This window comes from Cornus florida, unplaced genomic scaffold, assembly GCF_030987335.1.
Source record: "Cornus florida cultivar Cherokee Brave unplaced genomic scaffold, ASM3098733v1 CherokeeBrave_3.0.0_Hap2_Chr09, whole genome shotgun sequence".
Lineage (NCBI taxonomy): Eukaryota > Viridiplantae > Streptophyta > Magnoliopsida > Cornales > Cornaceae > Cornus > Cornus florida.
In genome coordinates, this window is record NW_026775579.1 from 85,156,972 (window position 1) to 85,184,786 (window position 27,815).

The 27,815-nt window shown below is 37.9% G+C and overlaps 1 protein-coding gene across 3 annotated transcripts in view; it reads left to right on the forward strand.

The window, feature by feature from the left end:
• Positions 1–27,815, forward strand: part of LOC132274830 (protein NO VEIN-like) — a 45,474-nt gene that overhangs the window by 8,929 nt on the left and 8,730 nt on the right. Inside the window, exons 1-6 of one of the 3 annotated variants that reach the window (XM_059776173.1) lie at positions 3–343; positions 6,936–7,113; positions 8,562–10,330; positions 19,686–19,898; positions 20,929–23,199; positions 23,688–23,800. In XM_059776173.1, coding sequence (XP_059632156.1) covers positions 6,957–7,113; positions 8,562–10,330; positions 19,686–19,898; positions 20,929–23,199; positions 23,688–23,800 — 4,523 coding nt within the window. In that variant the 5' untranslated portion in view covers positions 3–343; positions 6,936–6,956. Of the gene's footprint in view, positions 1–2; positions 344–6,935; positions 7,209–8,561; positions 10,331–19,685; positions 19,899–20,928; positions 23,200–23,687; positions 23,801–27,815 lie in introns of those variants that run through there. The other 2 variants (XM_059776172.1, XR_009470524.1) reach the window with 2 other exon arrangements.

The window sequence follows — 27,815 nt, forward strand, 5'->3', positions numbered from 1 at the left end:
TTGTTGTCAAATTCTGGCTTCCTAATTAATCATGGCACTTGTTGATTGGTATTTCTTAAATTGTTGAACCAGTAGAATGCTTCCTTTTAGAGTGGAATATCATTTGAATGATGCAAATTCATGACTAACTAACTATTGACACCAAAATGTGGTTTACTCTGTGAGATATTAATTTGTATTTTTGTTTATCTCGAGTCTTGGTCTTTCGGAGCTGAAGCGCAAGTGCCTCTTACTGTTGAATTCGCTGAGAACATCATTTAAATCAAGCATGTGAGTGAGGACACATTGCACTGTTATGTTTTGAGTTGATGGAGAATGCATTGATTTTTCAGAGTCAAAACAGGTATATTTTTGCTCCTTATAAAAGTTCAACCGGTTGCACTTTCAAACACAATCGGTTAAACTTTTTGCTGGTCAGAAAATTGCTCTCGGCCAAAATAGAACCTGTTGCACTTCTTGTAATCCCAGTAGTGGTCTAGGTAAAAACAGAACCAAAACATAAACATCTCATATTTCTAACCGTAATAGATATTGGATGCTTCAATTGGAAAAACAAATTTTCATCTTTTACATGAATATTGAAGCTTTTTGAGAGAGATTTTAGAGAAATCTGGTTGTTAATTGTTGAGAGTACATACTTAAACACAAGAGCGATTTAGAGTGATGTTCTTCTGATTAACGTAATCTTCAGAGTCTAAATCAGAATACACAGATTGATCAGTTCTGCAGAGTTTTCTTCTAGCCTTCAGAAAATTTAGATTTGAAGGAAGAGGAGGAATTGATTACACTTTGAAGGGGTCAGAGCATTCGAGGAGTGTTCGTTGATCTATTTGCAACCCTTCTACAAGCATCAAAGGATTAAGCCTGAATTCTAGTGCGTTTGGACAGGGAATCGCAAAGCCAGAGAGATGCTCAACAATTGGTACTTGGTAGAGCGGAGTGAGTGTGCACTTGAGTTAGAGTCCATTGTACTTTGCTTCAATTATAGTGGACCGTTTCACTTGGGACGGCGAAAGTCTCCGTGGTTTTTGTTGTTTCTTTTTCAACCACTCGCAAGTATACGAATCTATTGGAGTATAGACATGTAACAATGAGGTCGTATCCACAGGGATTGCTTAGAAAAATATGGAAAACCAATCCAAACCTAAATTAATTTAAATATAATCCAGTTGAACAAGTTGGTTGATTTGAGAAATTAAAAACATGCAAATTAAATGAGATACAATCAATAAAAACAAACAACAAGGCATGAATCCATAACCTTCGAGGTATTCATTTACTAATTCCCAAATTTAGAGTAGCAATCTAGAAATCAAATTATTGCTTTCTCAACATTTAGCAATAAGGCACACATGAAATATATATCCAAAGATAGATTCTTCTTCGCTTAAAAGAGAAAATTCTAAGCATCATATGAATCCAAAATATGAAAAACATAAGATCAAAGAAATTTACTATCAAGAGACAAAAAAAAAAAATCAAGCATTGATCAATTGAATATTGAACTCCTAAGTACCAAGAATACATGATGTTAATCATGAAAGTTCTGAAATTCAATCAATCATATGAAACAAGAATCATAAACGTTAAAACCATAATTAGGGATTTAAGTGAACGAAAACTAGAAGATCATTTCATTAATGGGGTTTCCTCCGCAACCTTAGGTGAGGAAATTAGAATGACATAACAAACACTTTAGACAAACAAAAGAATGAAAACATAGGCAAGGAAAAGAAGAAATGGGAACTGCTGTAAACAGCCCCAAAACCATGCAAAAAAAGCCTTGAACTCCTAGCTCAGCCTCCTTTTTCTTCCTTTCTTCCCCCCATTTTTCTGCAGCAGAATGGCTTATAAATAGGCAAATGAACTCAGGCCACTTGTGCAAGTGGCACAAGTTACTGAAATGAAAGGCCACTTGCACAAGTTGCTGAAGTGAGAGGCCACTTCCACAAGTTGCAATCTACTGCCTTTTTGCTGACTTTTTTTGCACCTGCTGATTGCTGACTTTTGCACCTGCTGATTGCTGAACTCTGCTGCACATGCTGAGAACAACCTGTTGTCCTTTTGCTGAGATCAATCTGCTGTCCATTTGCACAAGAAAATGCATAGAACACTACACAATCACAAGCAAATTAAGCAATAGACCAACAATCTCTAACAACAAAACATTTTACATAAACATACTAACTTATTTAATATTAAGGACTAGTAAATAATATTTAGGGATAATAATCATGGTATAAAATGTGCTCATCAGTTTTCATTCCTGTTGGTCGGATTTCTTCCAACAAATGTTTCCATGCTCAAAAACCCGGTGTCATCTCTCAAATTCTACTTCAGTTGCTTTACTTTACTGGCCTTAATTTTTTGTGGTTGTAGATGTGTAATTAATAATCATTGTGGGTAATTTAATCAATCACAAAAATCAAGCAAGTTGACCTATTCTCCCCCCTTTAGGTCATTAAAGTACTGTTTTCAACTAAATCAACATAACAACTTCCTCACCACGCTACTCACATACTCTACTGAGGGGGGAAAATGATTTACTCTTCTTAGTTAATGTCATTTTTCCGCTTTCCTTCTCACGCGATTATGCATGCTTGGTCAACTATTTGTGTAACCCTAGTACTCATTTTTACTTATGAAATAATCAGATTTTCCTCTTCTCGGGCTAACACGCATGCTGTCATTACAGCTTGGTTGATCTAGCTGTCGGGCTTAGTTTTCTTTATATTCCTAGATTGACTAAGTTGTTGAACTTTAGTCTCATTAATATTACCCTTAAAATGTAGTCTCGAGCTCATTGATCTTCAAGGTCCAAACTCCAGCCCTTGTTCCATTTGGCTGTCTCCACTTTTTAGCTCATCTTAAAAGCTTTTTTTCTACCAAGGCCTAAATTTCTATAACCTGTTGCGTGGCATTTTAAACCTCTCATGTGCATTATCATTTCCAAATTCAATATTCAAACCATTAGCTTTCACCCTCACCCTTTAAAATCCTCACCCTTTCCTTTCAACATGTTTGCCTCATCTCTGCAACCTCTCTACCATTGGGAGTTGCCTCAGCCTTCCTACCTCCATACCACTTCGATTCATCAGCATCATCTCTGTTTAGATGAGGCATGGCTTTCATGTGCACAGTCCACCCTTCATCATCTTTAATCTACTTGCCACTCAACTGCCCCGTTTTATCCTCCCCAAAGTGTATTATTAAGTTAAAATTCAGACAGATTTTACCCTTATCGGTATGACATACCTTTAAGGGCCTTCCTTGTCCTTTATGGATGCTTAAATGGTCCTACACATTCATTGCTACCAAAATCCAAGCCCACCTTTAATTTGGGTATAAAAGTATATATGTTTTATTGTCGTGTCCTTGCATGTCCGTGTCTCACCTTTATAAGATTTGTTGTGTCAACGTGTCCGTATCCGCGTTTCTTAGCTACACATCTCCTTAGCTACTCCTGCCTTTCAAAGGTGTTGCTGGATTCTCCTTGATCACTGTTTTCTGAAAATAGTATTTTCCTTCTTTACTTGTGTAGAGGTGGCGTTCGATGTGTAGGATGAAGGTGTCACCCGCAATACGAAAGACGTATGACAATAGGGTCCAAGGTAGCAGGCTTAGGTGGAAGTCCTAGCAAATCCAAAGAGAATCAAAAAAGTCAGCTAACAGGACAGTTCCTTAAGATTTCCCTAATAGACAGAGAGAGTTCTGAGGGGAGTTCCAAGTCCTACGATGGGGTTCCACAAGGGGCTTCTGCGAGTGGAGGGATAGAGATTGGGCTTGGTGCCTTTTATATAATGGTGGATGATTCAATAACCATGGGGTAATGAGCATTCGAGATTGTCAGACCAAGGCTCAAAGTCCAATAAAGTGGTCGTCTTAATCTATAATAGTATAATTATGGTGGCGCAACAAGGTCAAAAGACAAGGAAAGAATAACAATAAAATAAGGGGTACGGTTTGTGGAGGCATGGGCTATCTCGAGGAACTTGGAACCTCTGCACCCTCTTTGGACCCAGTCAAGGATCAGTCGTGCGAAATAAGCATCCTCAACAATTCCTGAACTCCTGCTTCCAAGCCACATGGCCTGAGGATCCCATGAAGTGACGTCATGAGGTTTTGTGAGCCCCCTAAGCTTTGCCTCCAACCTAGGCGACTAGGTCGAGGTGTCACTTCCCGCAATAATCTCCTTGAGTTTTGATAGTAGAATTGAGTTTTCTCGAGGTCTCCAAACAAGTCTAAAGGATGGGGTGTGATAAAGAATCATGGGAGGTCTTGAGGCCCAGTCAAATATATAGAATTTCCATGTAGCATAATTAGGATGCTGATGTGTCCATAACACTCTACATGCCACTTCACGTTGCTTTACCATAGGGGATTGTGTCTATTTGGGTTCCAACTATACCTCACTTGCCAAAAGGCCAATTTCACCTTCGATCTCCTCCGTGGATTTGAAGAATACCAGTGCATCATCTGCGTAAACAAAAGATGAGAAATAGGCTGGACATCCTTTCCAGTTTTAACACCACTGATGCGTGTCTTGCACAGATCAAAGGAGGATATATTAAAGGTTCACCAAAGAATAGGTACCCACAGCTTGCTTTTGGTTTTCCAATTCCCAAATTTTTCATAACGTTTCTGCTAGATTACTCTATACTCCCCGGTAAAGTTCTCTCGAATGAGCACACCTTGGTTAAAGCCAATCCCAACCTCTAACTAGCATACCTCCCTTCCAACATCCAGCAGTTGACCTTTTTAACCGAGATAGTTATCTACAAAAACTCATCACACATTCAAGACTGTTTCATACACCCAATCAAATCCTCCTTTCATCATTAGCATAAATCAAACGACTACTCAGCCCCCCTTTATAAGATTGAACTGGGATTCTGCTTCACTGCAACTTTGAGCATCAAATGTCTTGCTTCCTATCTTAACGACGATCCTACTGTCTTTGTTGGACTCCCCAGTCTATCAGACTCTTCTGTTGATCTTTGTGTAAGATTTTGAGAGCCTATGTTTCCTTAATATTTATACATATATTGATAATTAAGATAACATTAGAAGGCCTTTAAAAGGGGAACACATCCCACAAAATCTACGCAAGGACCAAATGGCGCCCAATTGGTGTAACCTAACAATCGTGACTTGCTTTGGACTAGGAAGCTTAAAGTCCATTGTTGCTCCTTATTGGCATAATGTGCTTGGGGTGTGGGTAATATGTTGATTTGGGCTTTGTGTGCCGTGGATGTAAGCCCTAGTGGTTGAACCACGTAATATCTTTGTGTTCTTCTTGTTTAATTTCTCTCTTCACTTGTATTTTATTATTTATATCATGGTATTAGAGCCTAATTTATGCCTTTTTTCTTGTTGCGACCGCCTAGGTACAGAAAAAATCCAAGGGTAGTCACCTGGAGTGTGCGACAGTGTAGGGAGGATCTCTTCCTAGGTTCGGAGTCCGGACCCCTATTTAGGGTATTCCTTTAGCGTCTGAAATGTGTTGGGGGTCTTTAGGTGCTATTTGTGACTTGTTTGGGCTGCCGGTGTGTTCAGTAACATTGTTCTTTGCCTTTGTTGTGTGTTCGGTGCTATTTGTGACTTATTTGGGTTGCCAGTTCGGTAGCATTGTTCTTCGCCTTCAAGGCTTCGCCATGTCTTCAACACTTTTATTGTCTTTTTCCAAATCGTTGGAAAAAGATCCGTTTTATGATTTGATATGCAAGTTGGGGGTTATTTCCATACACGCTCCAGCTTGTGGACGAGTGTTGGAAGATGTTATGCATGGAGAATATTATTATAGGAGTGATTTAAGCCCTTAAATCACCCATTGACAGAATATTGATATGAGTGAATCATGGGAATATTTTAGGAATCTTTCCTATATCATATTTATCACATGTTTGTATTTCTTTCACCTATAAATAGAGGTGATATTGTATGCAAAAACGAAGAGAGAATACAATAAATGTGATGTAGCCCTTTGGGCTTTCTGTGACGTGGATGTAAGCCCTAGTGGTTGAACCACGTAATATCTTTATGTTCTTCTTGTTTCATTTATGTGATGTTGTGGCCCGAATTTGGTGCTGGGTCGCGTTGCAACCCGCCTTTGACTCGATGACCGCCCTGAGGAAAAGTTTTGACCCGCCTTTTGCTCATGGGTCGTGGACCCTAATTAGTCTCTTGTAACCCGATATATAAGGGCGCTTAGGGTTTGGAGTGGTGTAAGAGAGAGACTCTGAAATTCGTACAGAAACAGAGTGAGGGGCTGAAAACTTGTAATCTCCGATTTTACACATAGTGAAGACTTTCGCCGGACCTCCACCGTAGACGTAGGCTGTTGCCGACCCACGTATAAATCTTTGTGTTCTTTGTGTGGTGTGTTTACTTTTTCGTCGTGATTCTTGATTCTATCTTGGGTTCGTTGCGTTTGTCGTAACAATTTCACTCTTCACTTGGATTTTATTATTTACAACAATTGATTTTTTAATTTTTTAATTTTTTTGGTCTCTTGTTGCTTTATGGAGGTGTTGTTTGAGCTGGGTTGCTCTTGCTTATATATGTTGGAATTCGGCTCATAAATTCAGTGGATAATTTAGAAGTTTTTGTAGGGAATACTCTCTTATGTTTATGCTTTTTGTTTTTATTTTTAAATTTAATATTTAATGTTGATAAAGGATTCTTTTATCGCTGCAAGTGAGATTTATTATTCCCTGGTTAATGGCACAGCGTAGGCACTTGATGATGATTGCCTTCTCTATATTCTAGTAGTAAAACTTATAACTAGCTTTCTGTTTGTATCTTCTGGAGCTTTGTTATTTGTTACATTAATTTCTACAAGTCTAATGTCTGGTATGAGGTCTTCGTATGCCCATTATTGCCTCATTGTGTTGTGACTGTATGCATTATAATCGAGTTGCTTGCTTCTTTTGCAGGTTACGTCTATAAAATGTGGAATGTGGGATAGTATGTATGATACCTTGCAAGCTTTTGATCAATGTGGAGTAGCAAATACACTTTCAGATAAACGTTCCGAGTATGACAACATTGAGGTTGAACCAGTTGAAAAGGATGCACTGGTCATCGCTGAGAATGTTTTAAAGCATAAGTGCAGTAAGTTGTGTTAGCTTAATCCAAATACGGATTTGAAATGTCAGGAATTTCAGAATGGCAAAAAGGGACACCAGAATGCTAAACTTTTGGTCCTCGTGAGTTTCCTACAATCGCTAGCTTTAAAATCCTCAAAAACAGAAACAACCTTAGTTGCCATCCAGGCTAGGAAAATCCACAAACCAATCAGTGAACCGTGAAAGACGGACCGACTAGGACAGATTGACAATTCAATTTTAATTTTGAGTTTGAAATACTCCTCCGTCCCAAAATAAAAAAGTCCCTTTTTGGGAATCTAACTTTCTTGGAGGACGAGTTTTAGTAATTTTGTTATTGTATTGGTAGTGAGTGAATTACCAAATCTATCCATAGTGGGGCCATAGGGATGTTATGGTTTACTTTTTATAAGTTCAATGCAAGAAAGTTAAATTGGTAATGTTATCAAGAGGGCAATTAGTAGTATCTGTTTGCCGTGACAATGATGACATTTAACATAACGGACACAGGAGGCAAATAATTAAGGAAGAACCTGAAGGGTCCATCCATCCTAGAATCTGCTAGGGCTTTGAGCCTATGAGGCAAAGAAAAAAGGTTTCTCGAAGAAGAAGAATCCACAAAATTATGCTTTACAGGGCTTTATATAATAGCAAACTCGAAATCCCATTAAAATACGTGACTCAACGCCTTAATAAAATAAACTACTTTTTTATATTGGGAGTTTCTTAAGGACTAAGTTCTTGTTTGCATTGGACCATCACATAGAAATATGGCCTGTAGTTTCCTAAACTTTGGGAATTTGACTTAACAAAAAATTAGACTTCTCTAAAAATTTTAGACTAAAAAGACCACAATTGGACCATGATCAAGAATTTCATAGGCGATATAACATAAAAATAAAATAAAAATAAAGCTGCGATAAATCACAGCAACGACCATTTTTTGTTCTGAAGATAGGTCAGTCTCCTGCAGAAGACTGGCCATGCCTTAAAATTTGTTTGGGGCTTCCAGTTGATATGTTCTGGTAGCTCATCCCTTTGAAAAAATTATTGCAGTTTAATGTTTCAACAACACAAGTTAGTGAGATCCTCTTGAGTTTTTAGGAACCCATCTGCTCCAGGTAGTCCACCACCACTTGTTCTACATTAGAAATCTAGGATATTGTAACTCTCCTTCCTCCTCTCTCTATCTCTCTCTCGCGCAAGCACGCGCACTCTCGAGACGATAGTTATTTCTTTTTATTATTATTACCATGTTCTTAATAAATGAGTTGAGGAATATGATAATATGATATTTCGAAGGAATTTTTTATTATTTTTTTGGTGGTGGGGGAGGGGCTTATTATTTTTACTTCTAAGAGAGTAATAGTCTCTCTAAACTATCTGCTACTGTTTAGAGGCTTCTTTTATCTGAACATAAATAGTTCTTTCTGATGTATAATCTACATTCCACAGATGTCACTCTTGAAGATATTGTCAAAAAAGTTTCTATATATTTTGAGCTTGATCATAACATTGTGAACAATGTCGGATCGTATTTGGAGAAACAATTTTCCTTCTTGCGGAAGCTTCGCAAATGTGAGCTTTGGCTGACTGAGCAATTTTCTGTCAAGGAATTTGACTCCCTTGGTTATGGAGAGTTTCTTACGTTCTTAGAGAATCATGCGTCTCTACTACCTAATGCATTGCAGAAGTGTTTGACTGGTGGCAGATGTGAAAAGTCCCCGTTGGAGGTTTGTATGCTCCATCATCAGTTATCTGTACTACTGTCCCAAGCTTCAAATAGCTTATGGGAAAATGAAAACATAACCAGGCAGGAGATTTCTATGCTGCTTACGAGGCAATTCCCATTAATCAGTTTCAAATTAGTAGAAAATGGTTCCATAAAAGATTTTCTGGATGGTGTAAGAGAGAACAAATGCAGTGCAATTTCTAATCGTGTCTTATTCTCTGCAACTTTGTTAGAAATGTGTTGTATTAGAGACTCATTGCCTCATGAGGAGGAAGATTTGTTAAAAGTTACTGGGGCGATAAATGGAGTAGGCCTTAAGGCAGGAAACCTTGGTTCTGTTACAAGCAAGGATGCAATTGAAGTCTTGCTTAGGGCACCAATGCTGTCAGATTTACATTCTTGGTCGCACTGGGACCTTATATTTGCTCCTTCGCTGGGTCCTCTTCTGGAATGGTTGCTGAGTGAGGTCAATACAAAAAAGCTACTGTGTTTAGTGACAAAGGATGGCAAAGTATTGCGGATTGATCATTCAGCAACTGTAGATTCATTTTTAGAAGCTTTTCTTCAGGGATCATCTTTCCAAACTGCAGTAGAACTATTATCTTTGTTTTCATTGTATGGGGGTAGAAAACACGTTCCGTTGTCCCTTCTAAAATGCCATGCACGGAAAGCTCTTGAAGTCCTTATGAAAAATTCTATGGAAATGGAAGTAACTGACTGTCAGAATTTTCTCATGCGCAGAAACCAATTGCATGGGCAGCGATTGCTTGATGAAGATGCATCCTATAATTTCAGCAGTAAATCATACAAAAGCAAAAACAAAGTTAATAGAGCGGTTCCTGCTGCATCAAGGTTTATCCTTGATTGTCTCAGTTATCTACCTAAGGAATTCTGTGGTTTTGCTGCAGATGTATTGCTTTCAGGGATGGAATCTGTTATCAGAGATGCTCCTTCAGCCATTTTGAGTGAATGCAAGCAAATTGAGCATCGTCTTATGCTTCATGAAGTAGGATTATCTCTTGGTATAGTGGAGTGGATTGAGGATTACCGCATATTTTGTTCATCTATGGCTACTGACTTGTCCAGTGGAGCATCACAAGTAAAACCTGTCAGTTCTGAGCTCAGCACAGGCTCAATACATATCCAAGATGCAGTAGATAAGAGGTGTTCCTCTGAAGGTGAAAGATTATTCTGTGTTACAACAGATCCGCATAATGAAAAAAGTTCTGGAGTTCGTCGCATGGTTAATAATGTAGCGGCTTCTTGTGATAACTTTGGGGATGATTGCGTACAACACTTATCTGAACTTGAAAAAGATGAGGATGCAGCCCTGGTTATTGAATCTATTAGGCGTCAAGAATTTGGTTTGGATCCAAGTCTTTCAGATTTGGAGAGGAGTATGTTGAAGAAGCAGCATGCTCGTTTAGGGAGAGCACTCCATTGTCTTTCACAAGAGTTGTATTCTCAGGATTCACATTTTCTTCTGGAACTTGTAAGTGTGCAGTTTTTCTTTCTTTTTTATATTGTGTATAAGATTTCTGTTTCTTAAAATAGTAGTTTATATCCTCAGACAAGGCTTTGTCAAGTTGAGCGTATAGCTGTTAATGTGCATTTCGATTCCTCTTCTATTGTATATAATTTTTGGTCAACGTGTTGGGACAAGGCTGAGTAATGTATATAATTGCTGATGTGGATTTCTGTTCTGTATATTATTTTCTTTTGTTGTCAAAATTATTAACACAATATATAGGCATATGCATACTTTTATGACATAATTAATGTGCTTTTATTTTTGAAGGATCTGGGTAAAGTCTCTTTGGTTTTGGATTTGTTTCCTCTTCCCTTTTTTTGTTTGTTACTTTGCACTTTGGTCCGTGTTAATCTGCTCCGTACTTGCAGGGTTTTCACACACGAGCCAGTGTGAGAGTCTGCTTGTGGGCTTAAATAAGGGGCAACATTTGCAAAACCAATAAGAAAGCCATCTATGATTCATTTATTGTGGGCTTAAGCTAGGCAAGTATGTTGATTAGGATTTAAGTGTGTGGAAGAAGGGTTGTTGGGTTTTATGATAACAAGGAATTGAGATTGGTTTGAATAGCCATTGTTAAGGATTTTAGGCGTTAGTGGTAAAAGCTTGAAGGCTAAGAAGAAGAACACTTCAAAATTGGAGCTAAATTTATGTTACACATGTTTCCAACATTGTAACCTTTTGACACTCAAACATGGCTTCCCTTTTCGGACTTCTCCATAATTTAAAACTGTTGAGAGAGAGAGAGAGAATATATGAAAAACCTGTATATTATTGAGTGAGTACTACAATAATACAATGGTGTTTATATAGGAGAAGCTACAGGAGTAGGTGAGTGGAGAACAAGTAAACACTATACATGGTAATGTTATATATGGTAACGAGGGGTAGGTGAAGGCGGCTACGGAATACAAAAAATACTAGTAAACCTTAGTATACAATGTAATCTAACTGTACACGTGTGACTTCTCATACAATATTGTACAACACTCCCCCTCAAGCTGGAGAGTAAATGTCAATAACTCCCAGCTTGCTGCATATCGAATCAATAGAGTTCTTGGAAAGCGCTTTAGTGAAGATGTTTGCCAGTTGTCTGCCAGAAGGAACAAAAGATGTAACAATCTCATTCGAATGAAATGGCAATCTACTTCAATGTGTTTCGTCCTCTCATGGTAGACTGGACTGCTAGCAATATGAATAACTGGCATTGTCACAATGGAGAGGTATTGGGTACTCGACTGAAATCCCAAGTTCCTGTAAAAGAGTCTTCAACCAAGTGCAAAAATGAAAAAAACTCACAAAGGAGAAAATTAGAGTTTAACTTAAGAAGGAAACTTTAACAAGGCTTGCCGGGGTCGGGGTTGGGGGCTGGGCCGAGGCCGGGGGGAAGTGCCCCCCGGGCATACATTGGCTCCACCCCTGTTGATTCTTCCGTCTATATATTTTTAAACATGTGTATGAAGGGAAATAGTCTGACAATAATGGTTGTTTACGGTCTGAGGAGACATGGTTGGTTGCTTATGGTAACGAGACATGGTTGGTTGGTTGCTTATGGTACGAGGAGATACTGTTAATGGTTTATGGTTGGGGAAAACACCAGCTGAGTCAGCTTATGGTTGGTGACGAGACATGGTTGGTTGGTTGCTTATGGTATGAGGAGATATTGTTAATGGTTTATGGTTGGGGAAAACACCAGCTGAGTCAGCTTATGGTTGGTGACGAGACATGGTTGGTTGGTTGCTTATGGTATGAGGAGACATTGTTAATGGTTTATGGTTGGGGAAAACACCAGCTGAGTCAGATAAGATGTATCCACGATGGTTTGGAGAAAATACTATGGTTATGTCTTGGCTAGTCAATTTAATATAGCTAAATATAGTCATTGGCTATAATTTATAAAGATCGTTTTTGAGGATGCATTGTCCAAGTTAGGCATTTGAGATATCCACGCATCATCTTAAGTGTGAGTGTTAGCCGAGATATGATAGTCTAGAATTATGGAAGTAACTTACTGTTAGCAGATATGATAGTCACAATTTATGGAATGAGTTACCATATTAACAGAGATTTGATTATGTTATAGAATATGCTGTGATTTGATTTAGTTTCCTTTCTTGTAATATGAGCATGTGCTCTTTATATCTATAAATACTAGAGCCGTTAATGAGTGATTTATCTCATTCAAGCCTTTACACAATTCTCTCTTTCTTCTTTTTATATTTATACTTGGTATCAAAGCTAGGGTAGTTCGACTGCAATGAGGGCATCGTGAGTTCGGCACCACCCATTCGGGAATGGTCTAAGGTGACATTGCCCATCCGGGAGGTGTCGGGTAGGCAGGGTGGTCCGACCTCAATGAGGGCGTTGTGAGTTTGGCACCACCCATTCAGAAATGGTCTAAGGAGACATAGGTTTTTTTTATTTTTTATTTTTTATTTATTTATTTATTTTTTTTATGGTTTGAGGAGACATTGTTGATTTTTTCATCTACATTGTTTAAACATATATATGAAGGGGAATGGTCTGAGGAGACATTGTTGATTCTTCCATCTACATGTTTTAAACATGTGGAGGGAAATGGTCTAAGGAGACACTTTTTGTTATTTACGATCTGAGGAGACATGATTGATAGTTTATGGTCTGAGGAGACATTGTTAATTGTTTATGGTCTGAGGAAACATTTTTGATTTGTTGATCGGCACTTCATTTGAGAGAAAATTATCGCTAGTCAGATTTGCACTTTGCAACTTGTAGATTTTGAAGAGGGTGCTAGCTAGATCGTGTTTGAAGATGCATTGTCCAAGTTGGGCGTCTCAGATATCCATGCACCAACTTAAGGGGGGGGAGTGTTTGTAGATATGATAGCCACAATTTATGGAATGACTTGCCATATTAGTAGAGATTTGATTATGCTATAGAATATACTGTGATTTGGTTTATGTTGGTCTGGGAATGTAAACGTTGTGGAAAAGTTTTGAGGAACACAATGGGTGGGCAATAATAAGTTAAGAGAAATGTTTGGAATGATAAACTAATGTTAGTCTATGCAAATAGGCCTGATAATTTAGTAATTAAACATATCTGAAGTACATACATTCATGCAAATGGAGGACACTTTTTTAGAATTCAAGAGTAAATGATAATCCAAACTGTATCTCATTAATGTCAAATTGTTAATTGTATTTAGTAACTAAATGTGAAGAAAAAAATGATACTAACAAACAAAAAGGTAATTGTTGGGAAAAGGGAAAGGGGGCAAGGAGAGGGTATGACACGTTACCGCTGTAAATACTCAGCTTCTTGGTCATTCATTGCTTAACATATGCTTTGGCTTAGCACGTGAAAGATTGCTTCCTTTATACTTCACAAAGCAGTAATAAGTTCATCCTGGATTTTTATCCTATTGTATTTTTATGTGGATTCATTTTCCCTGTGCCTGTGTTTGTTTGTGTTAGTTTCTTTATAAACTATTGAGAAACAATTGTGTTCTAATGCAAAACCATAGCTTAATATGCAGTGATTTTGTAGTTGTATCAATCATGCTACCATGTAACTTTGCCAGGAAAACAAATCACGCTACCATTGCATTTGTCAAAGATATACGATGTGCTGCACCAACATTTTTTGTTTCCAAAAGTTATTCTGCTGAATTTATTTAATATTTGTTGTACAGTATTGTATGAGTTGTCACGTTGTACATTATTATATGAGTTGTCACATTTGTACAGTTGATATTGTATGAGTTGTCACCTACCCCTCATTACCATATATAGAATTATCATGTATAGGGTTTACTTGTTCTCCACTCACTTACTTCTGAGCTTCTCCTATATAAACACCATTGTATTATTGTATTACTCATTCAATAAGATATACGTTTTCATATATTTTCTTTCTCTCTCTCTCTCTCTCTCTCTTTCAACATGGTATCAGAGTGGAAATCGATCCCTCTTAATTTTTTTTTTTTTAGTCTTATTCAGACTCCAATCTTGATTCCATCTCGGCTTTCTCTCAGCAATATTTTCTCGGCGATCTCTCCTCGGTGATCTAAATTTTCTTCTCGGCAATCTCTGTTGGATCCCTCCTCGGTTTTCTCTCAGCAATTTTTTCTCGGCGATCTCTCCTTGGTGATCTCAGTTCTCGTCTCGGCAATCTCTTTCGGATCCCTCCTCGGCTCTCTCCTCGATAATTTCTCTCCGGTTCATCTCGGCTAGATCTTGGTTCTCTTATCTCGGCTCCCTCTCGCTACTATATCTCATTTGTTCGGCAACTCTTGTGATGGATACTAAAGAATCACATCTATTTGGGTCAATCACTAGCACCAAACTGAAAGGCTCAAATTACCTTCAATGGTCTCGAGCCGTAGAGGTGTTCTTACGGGCTCAAGGAAAACCGTCATATCTTAAATCAACCAAATCCACCAGTGATGAAAAGATTATTGAGGCTTGGGAGAAAGATGATGCTCAGATTATGACTTGGTTATGGAACAGCTTGGAGCTTGAGATCTTCAACAATGTGTCATTCCTAGAATCTGCCAAAGATATATGAGAAAATCTTAGGGACATATATTCTTCAGAGAAGAATATTTCTCGTATTTATCAGTGGTACCAGGATATTTTTAATCTCCAGCAGGGAGATCGTTCTGTTAAACATTATTACACAGAATTGAAGGGCATGTGGGAAGAATTGAATGTCGACCAACCATTGACTACAAACATCGAACAACAAAAAGGGCATAGGAAAAAGTTTCGGGTGGCAAAATTTTTATTTGGACTTAGACCCGAACTAGCTCCGAACAGTTTGCAGATTTTGTCTGGCAAGGAGATACCCACAAGAAATGAGACTTTTGCTTGAGTTCGAAGAGCATCTATTCATGCCCCTGTGATTAAGAAGGACAACCACTCTGCACTTGTTCTTCTTACTGAGCAACATGATACTTTCTGTGGAGGACGAGGGGGCAGAGGTCCTTCTAACCCAAGCCGTGGTACTCGTGGCGGCAGAGGGGGTTGCGGCATCAAGAAGTGTACTCATTGTGGCCGAAACAATCACTATGTCGACTTCTGTTGGGCTCTTCATGGCAAGCCAACTTAGGCTAATCAAGCTTCGGTTTCGGAGGAGACTATTCCCACTCTTGTGAATGAATAAGTCGTTCTTTCCAAAACCAAATATGATTCTCTGGTAAAGCGTGAGCGAGCAAATCAACCCTCCTCCATCGCTACTATCGTTACTTCAGGTAATACGTGTCTCCATGCTTCATCTTCTACACCTTGGATCATTGATTCAGGGGCATCCGATCACATGACATGTAACCCATCTCTTTTTTCTGATATTTCTCATGTTTTCTGACCATCGGTTGTTACTACAGCAAATGGTGCCAAATCATCTGTTCATGGAATTGGTACCTTCCACACTTTGGGTCTCACTTTTTCATTAGTTTTATACATCCCTCAATTTTCATTCAATTTATTGTTAGTTTGCAAAGTCATATTAGATTTAAATTGCTCAGTTACTTTTTCTCTTTCCCGTTGTGTCTTTCAGGATCTCAAGACGAAGAAGACGATTGGTGGGGGGTTTGAGAAGGATGGTCTTTACTACTTCCAGCCAACTACTGCTCCGATAGCTCTACATTCCACCTCCTCTTCAGCTTACCAGTGGCATTGCCGTCTTGGACATCCCTCTTCAAATAGTCTTCGAGCCTTGGTCCCTTCTTTAGTTGATTTTGCTAAGTTTAATTGTACTACTTGCGAACTTAGTAAACATCGTCGGGCTACTTTTAAGTCTCGTTTTGATAATAAAAGTTTAAAACCTTTTGAGTTAGTACATTTGGATGTTTGGGGCCAGCTCATACTACTAGTTTATTTGGTGCTCGTTATTTTGTGTCATTATTCACGTTTAACTTGGGTTTATATTCTTAAAGATAGATCTCAAGTATTCTCCGTTTTTCAATCCTTTTATGCTGAAATTCAAAATCAGTTTAATGCAAAATTACTTGTTATTAGAATTGACAATGCCCTTGAATATAAACTTGATGTTTTTCAAAAGTTTATTGAGTCGAGGGGCATTATCCATCATACATCTTTTGTTGATACCCCTCAACAAAATGAAGTTGTTGAATGGAAGAATGACCCACTCCTAGCTATCGCTCGTGCCTTAATACTTTAAATGCATGTTCCAAAACATTTTTGGGCAGATGCAGTTCTGGTTGCTGCTTATCTTTTAAACTGCATGCTTTTTTAGGGTCTTTCAAGGAAAATCACCCTTCCAAATGATGTTTCCTGACAAAAACCCTTTTTTCATTCCTCCAAATGTGTTTGGGTGTGTCTGTTTTGTTCATAATCTAAGCCCGGGACGAGATAAACTTGATCCTTGTGCTCACAAATTTATTTTCTTAGGTTATTCTCGCACTCAAAAGGGATATTAATGTTACAGTCCAACTCTTCGTAAACAATTTGTGTGTGCAGATGTAACTTTCTTTGAGGATGTTCTTTATTATTCCCAGGAAGGCAGTCGTTTAGAGGACTCTATTCTTCAAGAGTTTGTTCTTCCAACTCCAGTTTTTGATTCTGACATCCCACCAGCTCTTTGTGTCCATGCTCGTCGCTGGAAAAGAGTATTTAATCATGTTCCAACGACTGAAGTAGTAAACCCAGCCTTGCCACTTCCACCAGTCACTTCAACGCCTGGAGATTCTTCCATCTTTCCGGACTCTGATCTTGATCAACCTATTGCTGTTTGGAAAGGTAAACGGTCTTGTACCAATCACCCTATCTCCAATTTTGTATCATATAATAAATTGTCCTCTTCCTTTCAAGCTTTTTCTTTGTCATTATCCTCTATTATTCTTCCCAAGTCCTACAGGAGGCACTTTCTCATCCAGGGTGGAGGAAAGCTATGGAAGAAGAAATAGACGCTTTAAAATTGAATCATACTTGGGACCTTGTTCCTAAACCTGCTGATATTCAGGTTGTTGGTTGTCGTTGGGTTTTTACTGTTAAACAGAAGCCTGATGGTACTGTTGACTGTCTTAAAGCTTGACTTGTTGCTAAAGGCTACACTTAGACTTATTGCCTTGATTATACTGAGACGTTCTCTCCTGTGGCCAAACTGAATTCTGTTCGTGTGATAATCTCTCTTGCAGCTAATCTAAACTGGCCACTTCATCAACATGATGTTAAAAATGCCTTTCTGCACGGTGACCTTACTGAGACAGTCTATATGACTCAACCACCTGGGTTTGAGTATAAGGGGGTGTGTGTGTGTCATCTCAAGAAGTTTATCTATGGCCTCAAACAGTACCCTCGCGCATGGTTTGATAAGTTCACTAAAGCAGTGGTAGCTCATGGTATGACCAGAAACCAGGCTGACCACTCTTTTTTTTTTTAAGAAAACGAACGTGGTATTGTGATTCTTGTGGTGTATGTAGATGATATCGTTGTCACTGGCAGTGACAAAGATGGGATACAAATTCTAATCCATCACTTAAGTTCTAGCTTCCTTACTAAGGATTTGGGCAAACTTCGGTATTTTCTAGGAATTGAGGTGGCTCGGTCGAAACAAGACATTAGTCTTTCTCAGCGAAAGTATACTCTTGATCTCTTACAGGATACTAGATATCTTGGTTCAAAACCTGTAGCTACACCTATGGAGACTAATGTAAAACTTAAGGTGGATGATGGTGACTCACTCGATGATCCAGAGATGTATCGGAGACTTGTAGGTAAACTTATTTACCTCACAATCACTTGTCCAGACATCTCCTATGTAGTTAGTGTTGTGAGCCAGTTCATGACCAGTCCTCGGGTACCTCACATGGAGGCAGTTGTACACATCTTGAAGTATCTCAAGGGTGCTCCGGGACGTGGTCTGCTTTATCAATCTTCTGGACAATCTTCGGATTGAGGGATACACAGATGCAGATTGGCCGGTTCTCCTTCTGATCGACGGTTCACCACTGGTTACTGCACCTTCATAGGAGGAAATCTAGTAACTTGGAGGAGTAAGAAACAGTTAGTTGTGGCTCGTTCCAATGCTGAAGCAGAGTATCGTGCCATGGCACACACTGCCTGTGAACTTACTTGGTTGAAAACTCTTTTATAGGAACTTGGGATTTCAGTCCAGTGCCCAATTCCTCTCCATTGTGATAATCAGACAGCTATTCATATTGCTAGCAATCCAGTCTACCATGAGAGGACTAAACACATTGAAGTAGATTGCCATTTTATTCGATCTAAAGTTGACTCAAATGAGATTGTTACACCTTTTGTTCCTTCTGGTAGACAGCTGGCATACATCTTCACTAAGGCGCTTCCCAAGAACTCTATTGATTCCATATGTAGCAAGCTGGGAGTTATTGACATTTACTCTCCAGCTTGAGGGGGAGTGTTGTACAGTATTGTATGAGTTGTCACACGTGTACAGTTAGTAGTGTATGAGTTGTCACCTACCCCTCATTACCATATATAGGATTACCATGTATAGGGTTTACTTGTTCTCCACTCACCTACTCCCGTAGCTTCTCTTATATAAACACCATTGTATTATTGTATTACTCACTCAATAAGATATACGTTTTCATATATTCTCTTTCTTTCTCTCTCTTTCAACAATATTCAATGATCATGCCCATATTTTACTGGTTTCAACTATCATTGGTGCAAGTTATTTGAATGGCTGGGGTTCTTATGTGGCTTCTACTAGATTAACTTGCCTTTCCTAGTTTATATTTCTCCTTTGGGAATTATTTATTTTATATTATGGAATTTGGTGGCTTCCCCCTGCTGTGTACTTATGTTTCTATGATTTAGCTGTCACAAAAAGATCATCGGGAACCAATTTTGATTCACGATGATGAGCCATTTTCAAGCTGTGATTGTGATTATAAGGAAAGGATAAAGATAACTTGGTATCATAGTAAACATTGGCTGTCTGGATACTTAAACATTGACTTTTTGTTAGAATTTCTTAGAAGATGTAGGTTTTCTTGTGAAGCTGCGAGCTTCTCTTACCAGGTGTGCTCTTTCTAACTACCATGGCAGATTTTATCGGTCAAGAATCCTGGTCATGTGGATTTAAATGAAAGCAACTGAACATAAAGTAAAATACTGCGATCCATTTATTGTTAAATGTGTTTCTCATTTTTATTATAATATTTTATTACTTTAATTAAGTACTAAAATGGTATATCTTGAGCTTTAACTTATATACTTGGTTTTTCATGTTGGAATTTTTTTTAGGCTTAGAGTAGCAAAGTAGATTCCCTTTTTTCCCCAGGAAAATCGTGGTGTTTTAAAGGCATCTACTTTCTGTTTTGTTGCCTCAGGTTCAGAATGCTGATGACAATGTCTACCAAGAAAATGTGGAACCGACTCTGACTTTCATTCTTCAAGAGGCAGGCATTATTGTTCTAAATAATGAACAAGGGTTCTCTGCTCAGAACATTAGAGCACTTTGTGATGTTGGAAATTCAACAAAGAAGGGATCTGGTGCTGGATATATTGGGAAGAAAGGCATTGGCTTCAAATCCGTATTCCGGGTATCATACAAGAAATATTGCTGCATAGTTTTTCTTTTTCTGTGAATAAAAAATTAGAGAAGGCAATATGTTGTATCCGATTGCAAATTGATAATAAAAATTGGACCGTATTTTGAAATAAAAATTATATTTGATTGTAAATTGATTTTTTTCATGCAATCCTGATCATTGACAATTGATGATTCAGGAATCTTTTATCTTATGTTTTAAATGTAATATTGTTACATATTACCCTAGATAGTTATATGTAAATTAACTGTTTCGTATACTAATAAGCTGTGTTTGTTTGAGGACTAATATGTTCTAAAATTATTAATGACAGAATTTGGAAGTATTTGTCTTAATTTTTAATTATTAGTTTTAAGCATGTTCTTTATGTGAAAAGGGGTCATTTTGCAGTCTGATCCTTGTTAACTGAGGGTGCTAGGTGGGTGAACCGGACACATACCTAACCTGTAGCACTAATTTTTTTTTTTTTTTGAAGTGTTTATTCTGAGGATTTGAGCTTGCATTCTCTCACTCGCGAGTCCGAGCATTTTACCAACTCACCAAGGGGGAAAGGCACTAACTTTAGAGTGCTTTTAGTGGCCTATGAAACAGCATCTAGTGTAGCTTCCCTCAAGCGAAAGCAGGCGAAGAGGAAGACTACTAGAATACCTCCTCCTATCCCTGCTTTCACACACCTCACAACCCGTAAACATTCCTGGCCCTTAAGATCTATATAAGTCTTATTAAGTATTCACTTTTCATTTGGTAAAACTGTACAATTCTCGATCTATCCTTTGATCCTATTTTCTACATTTTCTCATTTTGCCAATTCAGTTCTTACCTTTTTTGTGGGAACAATGATGAATCTGGGAATTCATCTTTTTGCCTGACACTAATAACATATATCCATTATAAATAGTTACCCTACATAAATTTACAGACGGAAGCGTACTAAGGTCGTTCATTGTTCTGGCGTGTTTTCATGATTCGTTGTATTCTATTAATATTCAATTCTCATGAAACATTTTTGGTCTTTCTGCAGGTCACAGATGCTCCAGAAATTCACTCCAATGGGTTTCATGTTAAGTTTGATATAAGTGAAGGCCAGATTGGTTTTATTTTGCCAACAGTTATACCTCCTTGTGATATTGATTTGTTTGGGAGGCTGGCATCTGCCGACATTGATCAAATGGATATTAATTGTTGGAACACTTGCATTGTGCTTCCTTTCAGATCAAAGTTGTCAGAAGGTTCTGCTATGACCAGCATTGTGTCTATGTTTTCAGATCTCCATCCATCTTTATTACTTTTTCTTCACCGCCTTCATTGTATTAAGTTTAGGAACATGCTTGACGATACACTCATCGCCATGAAGAAAGAAATTATGGGGGATGGTATTACAAAGGTTTCCCTTGGGAACAAGAAAATGACTTGGTTTGTAGCATCTCAAAAGGTGCAAGCTGATGTGATCCGTCCAGATGTGCAAACAACAGAAATCTCAGTAGCATTTACACTTCAGGAATCAGGCAATGGAGGTTACATCCCACATCCGGAACAGCAACCTGTTTTTGCTTTTCTCCCTTTAAGAACATATGGTTTAAAATTTATCCTCCAAGGTGATTTTGTTCTTCCTTCATCTAGAGAAGAAGTTGATGGAAATAGTCCATGGAACCAGTGGTTACTATCACAGTTCCCTGATTTGTTTGTCAGTGCAGAGAGATCATTTTGTGCCCTTTCCTGTTATAGGGAGAATCCAGGAAAGGCTGTGGCAGCTTTTATGAGTTTCATTCCCCTTGTTGGGGAAGTGCATGGATTTTTCTCTAGTCTTCCCCGATTGATTATTTCTAAATTACGCACATCAAACTGCTTGCTTTTGGAAGGGGATAATCACGAATGGGTCCCTCCATGCAAAGTTATCAGAAATTGGAATGAACAAGCTTGCACCCTTTTGCCCGATAGCTTGCTGCATGAGCATCTTGGCCTTGGATTATTGGATAAAGATATAATTCTATCTGATCCATTAGCGAGGGCACTGGGTGTTGAGGAGTATGGACCGAAAATCCTACTTCAAATTCTGTCTTCCTTATGTCATACGGAGAATGGTCTCAGACCATTTGGCCTTGTTTGGTTATCCTCTTGGCTCCATACTCTTTATACAATGTTATATCGTTCTTCTACGTACGGATCCCTGAATTCTGGGATGGAACTTGATCTTATAAATAACCTCAAAAAAATTCCATTCATTCCTCTTTCTGATGGTACTTATGGTTCAGTAAATGAAGGTACAATTTGGTTACCTTCAGATACTTTGGACACTGGGTTAGATAACAAGCATGGTCTGAAAGTTTTCCCAAAGTTGTATGGTAAACTGCGGACTGTAAGCCCTTTTCTTTTTGCTGCTGCTGCAGATGTTGATATCTCATGTTATGACGTGTCAATGGTGGACAATCTTACAAGGATGCTTCATCTTATTGGTATTCAACAATTGTCTTCACATGAAATTGTAAAGTTGCACATCTTGCCAGCAATTTCTAATGACAGGATGGCAATAGGGGATAAAACTTTGATGATAGAGTACCTCTCCTTTGTAATGTTCCACCTACAAGCAAGTTGCCCCAACTGTCGTGTTGAACGGGGGTACATAATCTCAGAGTTGCATAATAAAGCACTTATTTTGACAAATCATGGTTATAAACGACCTGCTGAAGTATCAATTCATTTCAGTAAAGCATTTGGGAATCCTGTTGAAGTAAATAAGTTGGTTGATGGCATGGATTTGAAATGGCATGAGGTTGATGTGTCCTACTTGAAACATCCGATGATCAAATTACTTTCAGGTGGGATGATGAAGTGGAGGGAATTCTTCCAGGAATTAGGCATCACGGATTTCATGCATGTTGCTTTAACTGAGAAGAGTATTACTGATATATCTCATGCTGGTGTGAATAAAATGATGTTGGATTGGGACCTGATTTCCCCTGGGTCAATTGCCAAGGATTGGGAATCCCAAGAATTGATTCAGTTGTTATCCCAATTATCCTCAAGTGGTGACCGGATAAGGTCTAAATACCTCTTGGAGGTGCTTGACACACTATGGGATGATTGTTTTTGTGATAAAGTTACTGGTTACTGCAATCTTAATTCTGCTGGGGATAGCAGATCATTCAAGTCTTCATTCATTAGTAGCCTCTATGATTATCGATGGGTGGCATCCAGTATAAATGATGAGCTTCACTATCCTAAAGATTTATTCTATGAATGTGATGCAGTGCGCTCAATTCTAGGTGCTACTGCTCCATATGCTGTTCCAAAGGTTGGTTTGATGATGCTAACTAGGTTTTTGCATTTTCACTAAAATAAGTAGAATACTGTTTTTTTTTTTTTGCTCAATATCTCTTGATCTGGAAAGGCATTGAGATCTCGATGGTTTATTGATTGCCTAAATTATTTGCATTACTTGGATTAAAAGTTAGTCATTGAAGTTATACCAATGTTTTGTAAACTTTTCTCAATGGTTGGTGTAATTTTTCTGAAGCTACATCAATTAACTTCATTGGCTGTATGTTAGAACGTAAATATTATAGTTGATATCGTTACCATTGTCGCCATTCATATGGGATAAAGGCAAGAAGGATTTTGATGATGTGATAATTAATATGGATATTGTTTCATTGCCTGTTGAAACATCCTACATTAATTGCATGTCACCTCTGATTATGAGTTCAGCTTTTTGGAACAACTGGTTGCTCTTTGAATTGGGTGAATTAGCTGATGCTAACTATGCATTTCTTTTTGAAACAGGTGAGAAGCGAAAAGTTTTTGGCTGATATTGGGTTTAAGACTCAAATTAACCTTGATGACATTTTGGCTGTTCTTCAAGTTTGGAGAAGATCTGAGACTCCTTTTAAAGCTAGGTATTGTTTCTTCCTCTTTCTATTATATAATAAATGTTTTTCTTTGGCATGCTATTTCATTTCCTGAATGCAAGATGGATTCATACATGAAGTCATGAACTGCCATTTGAAGCTTGGAAAATTTCATATAGTGTGGCTCTATTTTTGTTTTTATAATTATGAGGAAAATTATATCGAGTCCCTTTTGGTGTAGTCATAGCCAGGTTTCTTAGAGAGGAATGGATAAACCACTTATAGAGGTGCTAACTAAGCTTGCCTTATTTTTCTGATGAAAATCATGGCAAGCCCCATGCGCCTTGTTCTCTACGTACTTTTTATAGGTATAGGCCCAGAGGATGATTTTAGGATTTCTATATATTTATTATTGTTGAGAATTTTTTTTCCCAGAGGATATTATTGTAGAGATTTCCCTATATCTTAGGATTGTTAATTTTTGATGTAGGGTTTTATCAGGGCCTTATTTTATTTGCCTATATATATAGCACTTGGCACATTGAGTTGATTAGTTTTTGATGATTGATTGATAATATTGAGCATTGATATACGGATATCTTCCTCAATATTCCTCCTCTCCTTATTCTTCTTCTTTTCTGTCTCTTTATCTTCTTCTCTCTTGGTTCTACATCAATTTGGTATCAGAGTCAGGGACGGAGCTAGGATTTGGGCTCAGGAGGGGACAATCCTTGACTTGTATATGCACTTATATATACAAAGGCTAATAACAAAACTCAGGGGGGGTGTTTTGTATATTACAAATGATATATATGGTATTTTGTGCTATTATAAGATAGTATATATATGAAATTAAAAGAAAAAAAAGTCAGGGGGTCCAACTGCCCCTTGTGGGCCTTAGCTGCCTCCGTCCCTGATCAGTGCACTTCTGGTCTTATATTACTTAAACTACTCAAATTCAACTACATCCAACTCAATAAAAATTTAGTGCTTGTCCTTTCCGGAATAGATTATTAAATTGTTGAAAAGTCAACAAAAAACCACTTAAGTTATAATACTCCATTTCTAACCTAAATTACTCGAATTCAACAACATCTCAATTCCATGAGGAATTTTTTCTCAATTAGTTGGGATTGGATACACAAATCTTATTTTGTCATTCTGCTCCTCTTAAGCCAATGATTTCAATGATATTGAACTATCTTATCTTTCTTTACATAATATACATATCATTCAAGCCTTTACACAATTCTCTCATTTTCTTCTTTTTATATTTCTTCTTGGTATCAGAGCCGAGGTGGTCCAACTGCAATAAGGGCATTGCAAGTTCGACACCACTCATTCGAAAATGGTCTAAGGTGAGATCACCCATCCGGGAGGTGTCGGGTAAGCAGGGTGGTCCAACCTCAATGAGGGCGTTGCGAGATTGGCACCACCTATTTAGAAATGGTCTGAGGAGACATAGTTCTTTTTATGGTCTAAGGATACATTGTTGATTCTTTCGTCTACATTGTTTAAACATATATATGAAGGGGAATGGTCTGACGAGACATAGTTGTTTCTTTTTATAGTCTGAGGAGGCATTGTTGATTCCTTCATCTACATTTTTTAAACATATGTATGGAGGGGAATGGTCTGAGGAGACATTGTTGATTCTTCCATCTACATGTTTTAAACATGTGTATGAAGAGAAATGGTCTGAGGAGACATTGTTGGTTGTTTACGGTCTGAGGAGACATGATTGGTTGTTTATGGTTTGAAGAGACATTGTTAATTATTTATGGTCTTAGGAGATATTTTTTTTATTTGTTGATCGGCACTCCATCTAAGAGAAAATCATCGCTAGTCAGATTTGCACTCCATTTGTTACAAGCTCTTAGCAACTTGCAAACATTCTTACAAAGGGCGTCCGCAAGATTGTGTTTCAGATATCCACGCACCAACTTGAGGGAGAGTGTTAACAGATATGATAGCCATGATTTATGAAATGACTTACCATATTAGCAGAGATTTGATTATGATTTAGAATATGCCATTTAATATGCTTTAGAATATGCTGTGATTTGATTTAGATTTGATTTAGTTTCCTTTCTTGTAATATGAGCATGTGCTCTCTTTTTATCTATAAATACTAAAGCTGTGAATGAGTGATTTATCTTATTCAAGCCTTTACATATTATATATCTTATTCAAGCCTTTACATAATATACATATCATTCAAGACTTTACACAATTCTCTTTTTTTCTTCTTTTTATATTTCTTCTGTAATAACATCAAAAGTTGTAGCCTGCTGTCTCTTCTATTCTATAGCGTTATTCTCAGTTCGTTTATGCTATCTTATCTTTCTTTACTATATCAAACTATAAACTTGAAAGGAAAGAAATATGGAATAAACCTTTTTCCTGTATCAGCACACAATTCACAAGTTTACACGGGTTCTCCTTATAGGAGAGAATACACGCACATAACTAGCTGGCCTAATTAATAATTTCCTAATTTACTGCATTTGACCAATATTCTATTTATAGCAAATATCCTCCAAATATTATATTAACAGCTAATAATATTTGGTAGTATTACTACCGAATCTTACCCTTTCAACACTCCCCCTCAAGCTGGTTTGAAGATATCCTCCATAGCCAGCTTGCCAATTAGTCTGTCGAACTGTCTTGTAAGAAGTCTCTTTGTAAGCACATATGCAACTTGCTCGGTAGTAGGAATGTACGGCATACAGATCAATCCTTTTTCAAGCTTTTCCTTGATGAAGTGTTTGTCTACCTCCACGTGCTTTGTTCTGTCATGAAGCACTGGATTGTGAGCGATCGAAATAGCAGCTTTATTGTCATAGTAAATTTCATAGGCAACGGATTAGAGACCTTTAATTCATCCAATAGTCTCTTAATCCATAACACCTCACAAATTCCATGAGCAACTGATCTAAACTCGGCCTCTGTGCTGCTTCTTGCTATTACATTTTGTTTTTTACTTCGCCAGGTGACAAGGTTACCTCCAACAAAGGTGCAGTAGCCAGAAGTTGATCGTCTATCAATAGCACTCCCAGTCCAATCCGCATCAGTATAGGCTTCAACTTGTATATGCCCACGGTTTTTTAATAGTAGACCTCTTCCAGGGGTCCCCTTTAGGTATCTGAGAATTCTGTAGACTACATCAAAGTGTTCTCGTCTAGGTGAATGCATGAACTGGCTAACCATGCTGACTGCAAAAGTTATATCTGGACGTGTATGTGACAAGTAGATCAGTCTTCCAACAAGTCTTTGATACTGCTCTCTATTCATAACTTCGTCATCTTTAGAAGGCTGTAGCTTAAGGTTAGATTCAATGGGTGTCTCAGCTGGTTTACATCCTAGCAAACCTGTCTCACTAAGTAAATCAAGAACATATTTTCGTTGATTCACATATATACCTTCTTTGGATCTAGCAAACTCCATTCCAAGAAAGTATTTTAATGCACCCAAATCCTTGATCTTAAAGTCAGCTGCAAGTCTCTTTTTCAGTCTCTCCAATTCTTCATTGTCATTACCTGTCAAGACTATATCATCCACATAGACAATTAACACTGCAACCTTGCCTTCTCTACTGTGTTTGTAGAACACGGTATGGTCAGTTTGGCTCTGATAGTAGCCACAATTCTTCATAACTCTTCCAAATCTCTCAAACCAAGCTCTAGGGGACTGTTTGAGACCATATAAAGATTTTTTCACTCTACAGACTTTATTAGGTCCCAATTTTCCCTCAAACCTAGGTGGTAGATTTATAAAGACTTCCTCCTCAAGATCTCCATTTAAAAAGGCATTTTTTACATCTAACTGGTGTAATGGCCAGCTGAAATTCACAGCCAAAGATAACAAAATTCTGATTGAGTTTATCTTGGCTACAGGAGCAAAAGTTTCCTGATAATCAATTCCATAGGTCTGGGTGAACGCTTTTGCTACTAGTCTTGCCTTGTACCTCTCTATGTTACCATCAGTTTTACATTTCACAGTAAAGATCCACTTGCAGCCTACTGTTCTTTTCTCCTTAGGTAAATCAACTATCTCCCAA